The 16820-nt window shown below is 35.3% G+C and overlaps 1 protein-coding gene across 1 annotated transcript in view; it reads right to left on the minus strand.

The window, feature by feature from the left end:
* Positions 1 to 16820, minus strand: part of LOC144977613 (rotatin-like) — a 60478-nt gene that overhangs the window by 15432 nt on the left and 28226 nt on the right. The window contains 14 exon segments of the mRNA XM_078923006.1: positions 624 to 800; positions 2223 to 2363; positions 3120 to 3346; positions 4540 to 4714; positions 5090 to 5189; positions 6233 to 6324; positions 7266 to 7455; positions 8909 to 9016; positions 10153 to 10311; positions 10720 to 10821; positions 11864 to 11995; positions 13282 to 13357; positions 15073 to 15207; positions 16286 to 16357. Coding sequence (XP_078779132.1) covers positions 624 to 800; positions 2223 to 2363; positions 3120 to 3346; positions 4540 to 4714; positions 5090 to 5189; positions 6233 to 6324; positions 7266 to 7455; positions 8909 to 9016; positions 10153 to 10311; positions 10720 to 10821; positions 11864 to 11995; positions 13282 to 13357; positions 15073 to 15207; positions 16286 to 16357 — 1886 coding nt within the window.

A 16820-nucleotide genomic window follows, 5' to 3' on the forward strand; every position in this document is an offset into this window, starting at 1 on the left:
CCAATGTCTCAAAACAGTTTTATGTTGGGATGAATCTGACTCCAAAAAAAACGAATTTAGAATTAAAATGATAAAAAATACGAGTGGTATGGAGAAATGGTATTGGTTCTCCACTATGACGAAGAGAAATTGATCCCAAGTTTCATATTTGTGACAAAAAATTCTATATCCAGCACCCAGTTAATCTCAACATAATACCGCTTTGAGAAGAATTAAGATGTTTCTACATATTTCATACTTGCAAAACAAAACAAACAAAAAAAAAAACAAGGATTATACAGACAAATTAAAATCCAACAAGAAATCAAATTGAACACTTTGCTGGATCTTTCAAAAAAAAATAAAAAATTTTAAAAATTGAGCTTTTTATAGCGAAATATCCACTAAATGTGCTCAAAGCGCTTTACAAGGGGTCCCTGGTCAACAGCAACATTTAACATGTAGGATGATGGGACATGACGCCTGTTAGGCGATATTACAATTTTTCGGACAAAGACAACGCTGTTAATGGCCAGGTACTCATTTTACACCTGAGAGAATGTGAGTAAAGAGCCTTTTCCAAGGACTCAACTATGCGCTGAGCATAGGACCTTCCGATAGTCATACCACATAGCCGATCTTACCTTCACCTAATGGAGCATCCAACAATTCTGAGATGGTTGCTGTACTGACCACACGGTCTGGATTCTTGACCAGACTCTTTGCCTCCTCACAACATAGAAGAGCGACAAAGTCGAGACTGGCCGACTGAGTCTTGGCTTTTGACAGGGAGGAATCGCTCAAGAAGGTACACATGGATTCTGTAGAAAAAAAATATTGTTATTGTTTATAACAAAAAAATAAAAAATTGTGTATTGTTTATAACAAAAAAAAAATTGTGTATTCTTTATAAGAAACAAAAAAAAAAAATTTGGATGACTTACAATGTCATTTTCGTAAATGATATTAAAGAGAACAGCAAGGCAGTGATGACCTGCCCCACAGTTGAATCTGTATTCATTCTAACACGAATTTGAGGCTATGTGGTCTTGTGGTATGACACTTGCTTTCAGATCGGAAGGTCCTGGGTTTGAGCCTCGCGCTCGGCGCATAGTTGAGTCCTTGGAAAAGACTCTTTACTCACATTCTCTCACCGTACTCAGGTGTAAAATGAGTACCTGGCCATTATCAGCGTTGTCTTTGTCCGAAAAATTTTAATATCGCCTAACAGGCGGAATGTCCCGTCCTACATGTTAAATTTTGCTGTTGAATAGGGACCCCTTGTAAAGTGCTTTGAGCACATTTAGTGGATATTGCGCTATATAAAGCTCAAATTTTTTTTTATTTTTTTTATTTTTTTTTTAAATAGCACTATATAATTTCTTGATGTTGCTTCTTATATTATGAACAAGTTGTTAAAAACAAATTTACAGACAGGTTCTCTATGGCAATATTCCATTTTTAAAATATAGCAGTAATTCCATCGACATCCTAATGTAGCAAAGAAAAAACAAAACAAAACAAAACAAAACAACAAAAAAAAAAACAAAAAGAAGAATCTCCAATTGCTAAATAAAAATACATAAATGGTAACAAGATACTTTTGGGGTAAAAAAAAAAAGAATGAAATTTAGATTTTGTCTTCTCACCACAAAAATTCTCAATTATCTTCAGCCAATTCTCTACTCTTCTCTTTTCATCTTTTGATTTCTGCATTGTTTCGCCAACTTAAAACACATCTGACTTTTTTGCATAATAAACTAGTTTGATTCAGACAGACAATTTTTCCATATATGCATAGTTTTCGATACTTCATCTGAAAACATAGAAATAGTATGAGAAGAAAGTTTATGTCCTCTTACACCATTATTAAAAATTATAAAGCGAACAGCTCAAAATACACAAAATTTTTAATGAACTTAATGTTAACATTTCATCACCAGCATATATCTATCAGGGGGTCGAGTTAGCTCAGTTGGTAGAGCACTTGCTTCCCATGCAAAGGGACTGAGATAAATCCCCAGGTGCAGTCGAGATGTTTTTTCAGACCAGTGATTGGGTCGCTGAGTCTGCTAGGTCTGGTGGAAAGTACTTTGTGATAGACAAGTGTGTCCTGTCCAAATGGTTGCAAACAAAATTGTTATTGTCTGTTTTATGCTATAGAAACTGGGATAAACTAAGGCTTCATAGGCCTAATAGCTCGGAAGGACCCCATTAATATATCAGTATCCGGATTGCCTAACCTGTCAATGAAGGCCAAATAGGACCTAGCACAGGAGTCAAAGCATTCAAAGTGGACAATCCTTGGGTGTGGAGCATTCCAGCCAACAATTGTAGTACACGTGTCGAAAGATTAGCACACGCGTCTGCTATGTCATCCTGGTCTGTTGACAGAAAAAAAAAAACATTGTTAGAGACGAACATTACATCATAATTGACCAATTGATAATGATGATAATATTTGGTGTCGAATTGCCACAACTGTAACGAATTGAAAATGAAATGAATATGTTTATGTTGTGTATATCGCACGCGTGAAAGAAATAGAGGAAGAGATAGAGAGAGAGAGAGAGAGAGAGAGAGAGAGAGAGAGAGAGAGAGAGAGAGAGAGAGAGAGAGAGAGAGAGAGAGAGAGAGAGAGAGAGAGAGAGAGAGAGAGAGAGAAAATAAGTAGGAGTGAAATATCTGTTCAATGTTATAGTTATCATATAACGTTATAACAAGTGTAACTAAATGACAAATTGCCATATTTATGGACAATAAAGATCTATTATTATTATTATTATTATTATAACACATGTCCAAAGGGATAGATCTATATACATTAAAAATAACAAATATAATCATACATAACAGAGAGATGATTTACAAGGAAAAAAATATCATCTCCCAAAACAATAACTATGCATTTGACTGTTTCCCTCTCAGCCAGGACTCTGACGAGGGCCAGGAAAAAAAACAAGTAATCTCATTCCAGACAAAGACAGAAAGCTTGTTGGATAAGATATAAGGGGATAGAAGACACAGTATGTACCCCCCTGCCCACTATGGGAGGTCAGGAACCCCACCCAGTAGGCTTGTTTGGTACGATTAATGCAGGTCTAATCCTCATTAACTTCAGCCCCATAAATTGTCCTTACTCGGCCAGATAATCAACAGGAGAGAAGCCAACGACGTCAATCCTGACTGATTTGAGAGAAGTTCCAGTCGACTTGTTGTATCGCTGATGACGCATGAGGTAAGCAGGCGTGCAATGGACGAGTACATTTCCATAACATCCCTCAATGCCAAGGCCACCGGTGAACCAGCCGTCTGCTCACTGGAAAACTCTTGGATCAGTTTTTGGACCTCTTGTGGCTTGACGAGTCTGGAATGTGAGACGATGGTTATTCAGGATTATCATTGTTGATGTTCGTGAATTCTCTCAATGAATGATTTTGAATCACTGGGATTGTAAAAACAAAAAAGTACTGCTATGTGCGGCTATGTGGTCTAGTGGTATGACACTCGCTTTTGGATTGGAAGGTCCTGGGTTCGAGCCTCACGCTTGGCGCATAGTTGAGTCCTTGAAAAAGGCTCTTTACTCACATTCTCTCACTGTACTCAGGTGTAAAATGAGTACCTGGCCGTTAGCAGTGGTGTCGTTGTCCGAAAAACTGTAATATCGCCTAACAGGCTGCATGTTCCGTCCTACACGTTAAATCTTGCTGTTGACCAGGGACCCCTTGTAAAGCGTTTTGAGCACATTTAGTGGATATTGCGCTATATAAAGCTCAATTATTTTTTTTACACAATCAATTTCTGTTTTTTTTTTCAAAGGTATAGATTTCTGTATTAATCCAGATTACTCATAATTATAAACTTTCCTCGATAGCCCAGTTGGTAAAGTGCTCGCTTCATACACAAAGGGACTAAGTTCGATCGCGGATGCAGTCAAGATTTTTTCTGACCCCTCTGTTTACCCAGCAATGAATGGGCAGCTGGGTCTGTTAGATCTGGTTATTTGCGATAGATTTGCATCCTATCAAAAGGGTAGCAAGCAATAGCTATTGTCCATTTAACGTTACAGAAACTTAGATAAACTCCTGTTTCACGGGCCTCAGAATTTGTGAACTGTAAATAATAATGTACAAAAATGAAAATAACAGCTTCAAAAAAGGAATAAAAATACCAAACACAGAATTTTTCTGACTCATAAAATGAACCAAACTGTTTAAGCATTGTTTACCTCACATGAATTGCCTTTTATTTGGACAATAAAGATTATATTATTATTATTATTATTATTATCATTATTATTATTATTAGTACTATTATATATATTATATTATTATTATTATATTTTATTATTATTATTATTATAATTATTATATTATTATTATTATTAAAACCCTTCTTCAACCAATAACAACAAATAAAATAAAAACATTAATACATAATATAAAATACATACAGACGGCACGTTTTGTCAGCAACTACAAAGTTGAAATGTCCAATGACTTACATTTTTAGTATTCCACTTTAGACATTTAAAAAAAATAATTTTTAAAGCAATATTACCCGACTAAGCTTGAGAGAAGAGAATGAGCTCTCATGTTTGCAAGGGACATGTGCGGGGTCAAGGTGACCAGATTGGACAGCAGCTTGACGAGAGCGGAGACAAAGCTAGCACTGGCCACGCCCTCTTGATGTTGATTGGTCAAGTGGAAAGCCTGGACTGACTGGGAAGGAAGACCTGTGAAAAGATGCGTATAGAATAGAAGTATAAATATAATGATCTATCAAGAATAATGAATCTTTTAATATCTGTATCAATTTAACCATAAGATTATAAAGTCCTCTGTATTTTAAAGCAAATAGAAAAATCAGTGAAAAACAAATAAATGTCACATTAAGCTAAAAAGGTCACTATTGACTGGTGTGAGACATAAATCCAGAATAGCATAATCAACAAAATCACCCACCCACACACACACACACACACACACACACACACACACATACGTAAAGAAATTTTAAAGGGCTCTAGCTCAAAAGTAACGAAGATTTTGGTTATTTCAATGTCTCGCCACCGACACAATTTCCTACTGTTTTCTACTTCTACCTTTACCTGTCGTATCCTCCCCTGCTGAAGCGTGAGGAATACAAGGCTGACTGGAGGCACTGAGGGAGGAGGAGGAGGACATAGACACACCCTCTGTAGACTGAGTCTGGGTTAAAAAAAAAAACAAATTAAAAAAAACAAATTATGCCCTTTGCACCACGATACCATAAGACATTGTCGCCTAGGCATTCCACGAAGGAATATAGATAACTCATCAAACAAGAAGTCTGATGTCAACAGGAATCACCCATGTCCAATTGAGCAAATTTGGGGGTTAATAATCTTGCTCAAGGAAAAAAACGAAAGTGCCTGAAGCGGGGCTCGAACCCAGGTCATCCGGATCACAGTGCAATGCCTTAAACACTCGGCCACTTCACCCCCCTGAGTCTGGTTAAGGCGGCCCAAAAAAAAAAAAAAAAAAGGAAAAGAAATATGAATGTATCAGAATAAAACAATGGTAGAAATGAGTGAGGTCGGAATAATAATCAGAGCCATTCTTCATATTGTTAATTAACAACTTTACTTCAATGCTCTAAGGAGATTCATATAATTAACGTGAAGCATTCATCTCACAAGCATAGGTCCCAATTATTTTTATACGGTATAAATACCTTGCAGGTGGCAAATATATCTAAAATTAAAAGAAAACAATAGTGCAAAAAAAATTAAACAACACAGTGCTTTCCACAATAGCCCATGCCAACTAACTGAATGCTTTTCAACTGAAAAATATTTTTTTAAAATATCAATTCATCACTTCTAGTCTCCAGTCCTTTAATCTAAATTTATCTGCATGCTCTTTTATTCATCACTTACAAGCATGTTGCTATAAGTAGCATCCAATCAACTAGTCAATTAAGTATATAAAATGTGACCCCTCGTCTCAAAACGGTATTATGTCGGGATGGACCAGATGCTAAAAAGTCAACTTATAGATCAAATGGTCAAAAATATGAAACGGTATTTAGCTCTCAGAAAAATATGATATTCCTTCTCCTCTATAGAGCAAATAAACTCAACACAAGTCTGATATTTTGCCTACAAATTCCATTTTCAGCATCTTAACCATCCCGACTTAATACCGTTTTGAGACGACGAGTCACAAATGATCAAGATAGTTCAAAAGCAACAAATTACAACTGAACTAACCTTTGACCTTGCAGTGAAACGGCCTCCTGACACACTTGTTACATTTGTCAAACCAGTACGAGCTGTTTTCTCGACACTACTCGTAGCAAAATCTGTCCAAAAAAAAAAAAAAGGAATGGATTAGAAAAATAATTTGTGCTAAAGCAATAAAACTTGTGTCAAATATTAACTTGGTCTATCATTTTTAAAAAATGTGTTTGTAAATTTAAAATACAAACTTTTAGTCAAAATTCAAATATCATTGGTTAAAAAAGAATAGCAATTTGCCAAAAAGGCGCTTCAACAGTGGGGACTTTCCACCTGACCTACATGTACCCGATGTGGGCAAGAACCCGAAACGGCAGAGCATCTAGTTGAACGTGTGTGTTGTGACGATGCTACCGGGCGGGTTCGCGACGGTGCACGAATGCGGACCGGACTTTGCTGATTGGGTCGATCGTCATAACATAGTAGTGTGAGAACCATAAGAAGCTGCTGCCAAAAATACACATACATATTCATTACACAAATTATAGAAGCAGCACTTAGAAGGTAGGTAAAAGAACATTGGGGTTTTGAAAAATTAGCGGGTTGCAGAAACGTAGTCCAAAATCGTTAAAACCAATTGTAGAGCACAAGTTGAACAGTTGGAGGTATGCTTTAATCATGGAATTTACAATGTTTTTTCCCTACCATGTCCCGTCCTGAATGTTAAATGTTGCTGTTGGCCAGGGGCCCCTTGTAAAGCGCTTTGAGCACATTTAGTGGCTATTGCGCTATATAAAAGCTCATTTTTATGCACCCAGAGCCTCCAACCAGGGGGATAGGTTGCGCAATATAAATGTGCAGTATTATTATTATTGTTATTATTATTATTATTATTATTATTATTATTATTATTATTATATTATTATTATTATTATTTTATTATTATTATTATTTTATATTATATTATTATTATTATTATTATATTATTATTATTATTATTATTATTAATTATTATATTATTATTATTATTATTATTATTATTATTATTATTATTATTATTATATACCACTGGTTGAGCTGGATGTTGATGTGTTGGACGTGCTGGACTCTAGGCGGTTGAAGGGTGTTTCCATGGTGACCAGCACAGGCTGTATAAAGGCAGACGTGTGAAGGGAAGCAATGCGTGTTGACACGATGGAGAACAGGTTGGTGTGCTCTAACAACGCCTCAAGGGCCTTCACTCCAACAACGACCGACTGTAAAAGTACATAGGAAATCGGTAAACATTTTGTTTGCGTCACGATACTTCTATTGAATATAAATCATTTATTTTCAAACAATAAATAATTGATTTCTTAGACTAGAGTATTATTTGTTTTGTTTTTTTTTCAAATTTACAAACATCTTATAAAATGCTTTCCAACTACCACACTAAATATTATTCTGATTACCTACAATCTCCATCTTGAATGATAATCTGGGGACGTTTAAACTTATTTTCTCAGACTTCATTATTTATGTAGTAGTTTTAATGCGCTCCATTTATTATTAATATCATTATTTCTGACATCTTAAATAATGAGGGAGAACATAAATATAAGAGCGAGTGTGAGAATGAATGATCTGAATGTTTTCTAGGGTACTAAATCCCAACTAGCTATGATATATTGTTATTGTTTTTGTTGTATAATCATCAATCCTGCTAAATATCTTATCTTTTACCTTGAGTCATGTAAAAAAGACAATGTAATTTCCTGTTTTTGGATTAATAAAGTTCATCTTATCTCATCTTATCTTATCTTTATTTTTATCATCAACACTGTTTTCATTATTGGTTGAAGAAGTATTTTGTTCTTTTGAATAATTTTGGCTTTGATGACAGCGTATTTATGAGACAGATCTATTAAAGTCAATCACCTAATGATAAATGTCTTAATTCTGATATGAAAAATACCACTCAAAAGTGATTGATGAATAAAATATGCTAGATTTTAAAAATAGATTCGCACAATGAAACCTGCAAAACAATGGTTGCTACACACCATTTTTATCAGGCAATGTTTGGCTTTGTGTTGCCAGGAAGTTATTTTAAAAAGAAACGAAACTATAATCCTGCTATAAACTATAATCTGACATGGAACTCACTAACCCCTGTGTAGGATTTTCACAACCAAAACAACCTACAATTCTAAATTAATTCTTTCCTTACCAGCCATTTTCAGGATTTTCCCCAAAACTTCACACCAAACTAACATACAAATATATATGTTTATCACTCAAACACAATAGCAGTAAAGTTCTTGCGATGCATAATTTCTTTAGCAAAACATTCTCTACAACACAATGTTCATTTTCTTTACATTTTATAATGTACAAGAGAAATTTGAATAAGAAAAATGTTAGTTGTATCGTAACGAATGTGACGATTTTCCTATGGTTGGTAAAGAGAGGGACTGATATCTTCCATTCCTAAACTTTAATGAAGTAAATTTCATTGCATGTGATATACACTATCACATTTAAGCATAAAAAGAAAGAGTAACTAAGGCTAAGGAGATTTACAAAAATAACAATTGTGTCCCGACTCTAAATAATCTACAACGTTAAAGTTTTTAAAAATGGGTTATTCTGACAAATATGAATCGTAAATATGTATTGTCAAAGAAAGTAAATGATTTCAAAATTCAATCTGCATCTTTCTTCACTAACCTGGTAATCAGCATCAGTGACCATGGGACCCTGCCAGGTCCCTGCCATGGGGTCAAGGTCACCACTAGGCATTGACTGAGAGGTCAAGTTGACCAATAACATGGCTGCCTACAAAGATGATTACGGAAAAAAACATTAAAAAAAAATTAAGAATCCTATGTAAGATCAACAGAGTGAAAGCTTAAATAGCGACACACTTTAACAAATAAAACAAGTGTCTAAATAAAATGTCCTGGTATTTTGCCTTACACGCAGGGTGGTCTGAATCTGGGTAGATTTTTTTGCTTTCTCGGGATCCCTCTGCGGAAACCAGAAGTAATCAATAACTCTATCTGTCTGATTTGACAGAAAGTACTTTGCAAATGACTAATATGTCTTTTCCAAAAGGTATCAACCAATTTTGATGCTGTCTGTTTAATGCAACGGCTCCATGTGCCTCATGGTTCTGAAAAACGACTTTCGTCCGTGTTGAAGCTGTTTTACTCAACTTTTCTCAAAATTATTTCAATTCCATTGCATCACAGGCTATTAAAATATTTGAAAAGAATAGAAAACCAATCACTTAATGAATATATATATATTTTTTAATGAACTACTTAAACTGCAATGTCCACTAAATGTACTCAAAGCGCTTTACACTTGGTACCAAGACAACAATGATGCTTAACAAGCAATACAAGATATAATGCCTGTGAGGCGCTTGTTGGTCTTGTTGGACCAAGACAATGCTGTTCTCAGCCACCAACACTCATTTTACACTTGAATACCATGAGAGGATGAGAGAAAACAGCCTTCTCCTCTCCAAGGACTCAATTTTGCGCTGCCAACAGTGGGACTCGAACCAGTGAGCTTCATGCAAGAAACTAAGTGCCATACTAAAAGACTCCAAAGCAGCATTCTACACAAATTTCACTAAAAAAAATTTTTTAAATTGAGCTTTATATAGCGCAATATCCATTACATGTGCTCAAAGCGCTTTACAAGGGGTCCCTGGCCAACAGCAACATTTAACATGAAGGACGGGACATGACGCCTGTTAGGCGATATTACAATTTTTCGGACAAAGACAACGCTGTTAACGGCCAGGTACTCATTTTACACCTGAGTACGGTGAGAGAATGTGAGTAAAGAGCCTTTTCCAAGGACTCAACTATGCGCCGAGCGCGAGGCTTGAACCCAGGACCTTCCAATCCGAAAGCGAGTGTCATACCACTAGACCACATAGCCGCACTAAGACCACCAACCTGCTGGCAAACCAGACTACACTCCAAGGGATCCAACATGATACTGAAAGCAGAACCCCAGATGCCTCCAGGGATGTGCTTGCATTGAGATGTCACCAGCAGACGACCCACTTCGGAGGAAGCCATGGCCACAGCAATACCAAGACCTGCTGCCCTCACCTGAAATGACAAGTGGATAATAATAATAATGCTGAAAACTTGTATACCGCTATAACTCCGAGACACCAGACTCTAAGCATTTCATGGGTAATGGTCATTCATTCATAGCTTGAGCCAAATCTAATAAGTGCTAAAAATTGACTTTAAAATCTTAAACATGAAATCTTAGTTAAATCCGTGTTTTTATTGAGGAAAATGAATGCGGTTTCATAAAATGTGATTAAAAACAAAACTAATTGGAATTAACTTTCCTACACAGCTGCAACTTAAAACTACGTACAATAATGCAGTTGGGAGGTGGGAGGGGGGGCAGGTCAATCTCATTTCTAGATACATGATAGTATGTCTTATGACTCTGATGGACAACTATGAATTAGCAAAGAGTCTGGTCGATAGTCATTAAATTACCTCTGGATCTCTGTAAGCCCATAATGTCAGCAACCAATTGAGTCCTTGTGTTTCTTGTGTGTTGACGTCATGACTGGAGTAAAGCCAATTCTTTACCCAATCCTGAAAAATTAATTTTTTTTATTTACACGACTACAAAGCATTGACATACAAAATATAATATATCAATATAATTGCTCTTTGGCACTTGTCAAACATGGTACAAGATTTTAACCCATTCAATCCTAGAGATTTTTGCTACTTTTCAAAATTGTAAAAAATGTATTAAAAATGAGAATGAACATAGATAGTTTTATTCAACTATTATTAACATGCATAAACTAAAAACATTAGCTTTGATACTACCCCTATAACTTGTCTCAGAAAAATGTAATAATAAATAGGCATGGGGTAGAAGTAACCCGGGTAAACTACGGATATAGTCGGTGTTAGGGTTGAGTGAGTTAAAATGATAAATATGCAAATCATTTTTAACTGGCTCATGAATATGTCAAGCTATCAAATACTCTTTAAAGAAAATAAGAACAAAGTAAAGAAATTCCCTCCTGACTCTTTTATGAATCATTTGACAAGTAGTTGAATTAGGCTAAACAAGAGGTGGATCTTATTCATCATCTTTGCCTACAAATGTTTCACGACTCAAAATAAATGTATTCATTCTTAAAGAGGCAAAAGACTGTGTCATGAAACATCAGACTACAGAATACACACATTATCCTTCCAATCCATGAGAATGAGATAAGTTCTCCAGTTTCATTATCTATAAGGAATATATTATTTTGATGGAGAAGGTGAGAAGGGGAAGAATATTGATCGATACCATCAGAAAGAGGCAGTTACGGTTTCTGGTACATGTGCAGAGAGGAGACAGAATAGAAAAGTTGGTAACATCTGGGATGATTGAAGGAAAGAGAGCTAGAGGAAGACAAAGAATAACTTCTCTAAATAACCTAAGAATGGCCAAATGTGATTTAAAAAGCAACACAGATTTCATGCGCGCCGCAGAGGATATCGTGATTCGTGGAGACAGCTGACCGGCAACGTGCTCAAGAGCACAAGCCACGATGGATGATGATTCTGATAACTCAATAGTGGCAAAACAAAACAAAAACAAAAACAGCAAAGCTTATTATTCCTTACTCACCGTGTCTTCCTGACAATTTCGTATCATCTCATAAGCAAGATGTCTGAGGCATAGAGCTGTGGCCTTGGTTACTCCCTTACCCATGTAGGAACGAGACGATCCCCCTCTGCCGACATGAAAAGACCAAACCACCTAAATAGAGGAAAAAATAGAGAGAAAACAATATATTTATCTCCCCATCCAACATAAAAAATGTTGTTTTTTTAAACTCTAACTCAAAAGGAATAAGTACATGCTATAGATAATTTTGTCCAGAAAAACAACCAGTACAATATAACATAAAGTTCTTTTTACCATATCATTAAAAAAATTCTTCTAATTTTGTGATGTACAAAAAAAAAATCAGAATGAGAAAAATGTTGGTTGCATCGTAACGAATGTGTTGATTTTCCTATAGTTGGTAAGGTAAAATAATTATTATAAATATCAACCTTTTTAGGTCTTGATGAAAAGGAAACATGATTGAATAACGCCACATAGATTTATAACAATAAACTTTAGCTGATGACTTTCAATGTAAAACTGTTTCTTTATCTATCTTATGGATTAAGAAGTAATGGATACCGTGGGTGACTTTGCCTCAAAGGGTGACTTTGATTAAAGATTTGGACAACTTTTTTTTTTTTTGTATAATAAGTTTTGTGACATAATTTCTTTTGATTAAAAAAAAATCAAACCTCTAGTAAGGGAAATAACTGCAACAAGCCTGAAAATATCAAAATGCTCCAAATTGGCCAAGGGAAAGTCACCCTGAGAGGCAACTCATTGGTAACTCCAATTGACGATATATCAAATTATAAAACTCAATTAATTCTTTTTATCCTCTCTTTCTTTACTATTCACTATACACCTTGTCGATCGCTAAGATTTAATAGTATGCTTCTTCTGACAGAGGCACCCTCTAAGTCTTTGTTTCACAACAAATCCTTCCTAGTGACTGCACCCAGGTTGTGGAATTCCCTTTCTTATAATACTAAGAATAGTGACAATTTAGAAACCTTTAAAAAGAAATTGAAAACTGAATTATTTAGAAGAGCGTTTTTTTGACAATTAATATGCTTTGTTTTAATTTAGGGTAGTAATGTGTATGTAAAGAGTTTGCGTATGTGGATGCGGTGAAGGTTCCATATGTGGGTGTACGGGTGTATATGTGTGAGCGTGCTAGTGTGAATGCAAGTTTATATAGTCTGAGTGATTGTAAAGCGCCATAGAGCACTTGTCAGTGGATTAATGGGCGCTATATAAGTATATTATATTAATATTTTTATTATTATTATTATTATTATTATTATTATTATTATTATTATTATTATTATTATTATTATTATTATCATTATTATTATTATCATTATTATTATTATTATTATCATTATTATTATTATTATCATTATTATTATTCATTAAAGTGACTTTCTTACCTCAAGCAGACTATTGAGAAGCTGAGAACACAGGGTTAAAGAGTCTAAACTAGAACATTCTTTACTCCATCCTGGCCTGAAAATGAAAATAAAATAACACATGCGTGAATCAATATCATGTGTAGTTATGACGCAGTTGCTTACAAAAGGAAAACAAAACAGCTTCGTAGTCTTGTGTTATGGCATCCACCTAAGGACTAGTTGGTCCCTGGTTTAAGTCCTGCATAAAGTCAAGTTAAATTATTAGAAAAGACTCTTTACTACTCATAACCTCTCACCCCACTCGGGTGTAGATTGGGTATATGGCTGATACCAGTATTGTCTCTGTCAAAAAATTGTAACAGCACATTGCAGACATTATGACTTATCCAAAATGATGTTTTGGTGTTGTTTTAGGGCCCATAGCTAAAGTGCCTTGGGAACATTTGGTAGATAGTGAGGAGTATAAAAGCTCATTTTATCTTTGTTTTTCTTTTAGATAGATTACAGCATCACATTAAACGTATTACCATGTGGCTATGTGGTCTTGTGGTATGACACTTGCTTTCGGATCGGAACGTCTGGGTTCGAGCCTCGCTCAGCGCATAGTTGAGTTCTTGGAAAAGGCGCTCTACTCACATTCTCTCATTGTACTCAGGTGTAAAATGAGTACCTGGTTGTTAACAGTGTTGTCTCTGTCCGAAAAAATTATAAATTGCCTAACAGACGTCATGTCCTATCCTACATGTTAAGTGTTGCTGTTGACCAGGGACCCCTTGTAAAGCGCTTCAAGCACGTTTAGTGAATATTGTGCTATATAAAAGCTCAAGTTTGTATTTTTTTTTTAATGGAACAAGAAGACAATCTAAAGCCCTTCCTTTTTCATCTTTTTGTTAGTATTTTAATGATCCCAGGCTTTAAACCACCATCAATTGCCCTTTATTTACTTGCTCATTCAACATGGTGCTTTAAATATATTTCAAACATCAGTGCTGATGGTGACAAAAAGTGAAAAAGTAGGAAAATGTTGAATGATTGCCTTTAAAACCCATTTTTTACTGCACTAAACCCCACTTTTAGAGCCATTGAGATGATAGATAGACTATCATTGATACTCTAGCTAACTTCTGGAGGAGTGGGAAACTGTACCTGTGTGTTCCACCACACATCAACTCTCTCCTTGCAAGCACATTGTTTCGAGAAAATGTAATTTTTAAAAGGAGGAAATTCCTCCTCTGGACTCCAAAATCGTGGATTTCCGCGGATCCGAGGAAAACCATCAGCACTGAAACATTGAGACCATGGGTGCAAGCAACTGGACCTCAAAAAGCCTGCAAGTCTACTTATGACCAGACATATAATCTGAAAAAGCCTGCAAGATTCACGGACTTACCTTGTCATTTGAAGTCTTGTTCTCAGCATCTAGTCTTCATAATAGTAGTCATAATAGTAGTCCACAATTGTTGTATGTTTAATCCAAAGGTTGTAATGCAGTAATTTGTTAAGTTTCTTGTCACAAGTTGCACAATTTTAAAATATACAAAAATAAACTAAAAAATTAAAAAAGTGGCCCATCACAGTCTCAGGGGATAACATACGGTTATGTTTGTTTTGGTTTTTTAGTGAAGAAGTCCATGATAGGTGTCTGGTGCTTCCTTTTCATGGACTGTCTTGGAACAGATATGGTGGGATCACACCAAAATAAAAAAAAGAAAAAAAAAAAAAAATCAATCAAATCCAAATCGCAAAATGCCGGCAACATTTTTTTCGGTAATCCAATCGGCCGGCACCCATGTGAGACAGAAAACATACCTAGCAGTGACATTCATCAGACAGTTCAAGACGCCTTCCAAAGAGGCAAGGTTGTAGAAATGAGGAGCCTCTGTGATGTTGAGTCTGTCCTGGAGCTTTTTCACCAAACTTCCACGAGACAAGCCTATTTTTGTTCTGCAAGTACAAGAGAAAAAAAAATGCACATAATATCAATAATTCTTTTAACTCACTCGACCCTAACACCGATTATATCCGTAGTTTACCCGGGTTACTTTTACCCCATGCCTATTTATTACATTTTTCTGAGACAAATTATGGGCATAGTATCAAAGTTAATGTTTTTAGTTTTTACATGTTAATGATAGTCGAATAAAACTCTATCTATACACATGTTCATTTTTAATACATTTTTTCTCCAATTTTGAAAAGTAGCAAAAAATTTTAGGATTGAGTGAGTTAACTCACTCAAAACTTGAGATTTTTTTCTACTTTTCAAAATTGGAGAAAAATGTATTAAAAATGAGCATTTACATAGATATTTTTATTCACCTATCATTAACTTGTAATTATTAAAAACATAAGCTTTGATACTACGCCTATAATTTGTCTCAGAAAAAATGTAATAAATAGGCATGGGGTAAAAGTAATCCGGGTAAACTACGGATATAGTAGGTGTTAGGGTTGAGTGAGGTAATAGAACTACAATCACGTGTAACTTTAAATTTACAAGGTAGATAATATCAAATTAATGAGTAGATTTTCTTCTTTTTTTTTGTTGTTTTAATATTATTTTCATTATAATAATAATAATTCATTATAAAAATAACATTATTATAATTATAATCTTAATTATACAAATAGTTTTATTGAATCTCAAATAAAATTCACAGATAAAAAAAATTGAGCTTTTATATAGCGCAATATCCACTAAAAGTGCTCAAAGCGCTTTACAAGGGATCCGTGGCCAACAGCAACATGCAACATGTAAGACAGGACACGATGCCTATTAGGTGATATTACAATTTTTTCGGACAGAGACAACGCTGTCAACAGCCAGGTACTCATTTTACACCTGAGTATGGTGGGAGAATGTGAGTAAAGAGTGAGTAAAATGCACAGATTGTTAAGTCTACTGCTGAGTCCAAGAAATGCAGTCAGAACTTTGGGGAAGGGAGGTGGGTGAGGGGTGGGGGGGGGGGGGGGGAACAACAACAACACAACAAACATTCACATGTTTTATGATTTGACTCACCTCAAACAAAGCTGATAAGGCAACTGGCAATGCAAACTTGTCACAAAAGCAAGGATTTCCTTGTCTATGAGTCTGAGTAATAGAAATGTGAGAATCAAACTAAAATCTCTCTTTTTTTTATGCGTGGAAAGAGAAAACGTCTGCTCAATAAGAGAATGAGAGAGAGAGAGAGAGAGAGAGAGAGAGAGAGAGATGAAGAGAGAGAGAGAAAGGCACAGAGAGAGGAAGAGAGAGAGAGAGAGAGAGAGAGAGAGAGAGAGAGAGAGAGAGAGAGAGAGAGAGAGAATGAGCTGCATTAGGAACCAACTTGATCCCTTTAATGGACTACTTTTCAAGATAATAACACATATGACAAATGTTGGGATAATTTTTCCGAGATTGACATTTGGGCAGATTTTTTTTCTTGTATTTATATTTCTACTTTTTCTTGCACTGTATCAACTCACACCTTTTCAAATTTTATCTTGCTTCACTGCTTGCTCCCAATCCTTTTTTATTTTTTAACTTCATCATAGGCCATTAAAAATGACACCGT

This window comes from Berghia stephanieae, chromosome 7 (assembly GCF_034508935.2).
Source record: "Berghia stephanieae isolate SIO BIC M18660-M18661 chromosome 7, UCSD_Bste_1.3, whole genome shotgun sequence".
In the NCBI taxonomy this organism is placed as follows: domain Eukaryota; kingdom Metazoa; phylum Mollusca; class Gastropoda; order Nudibranchia; family Aeolidiidae; genus Berghia; species Berghia stephanieae.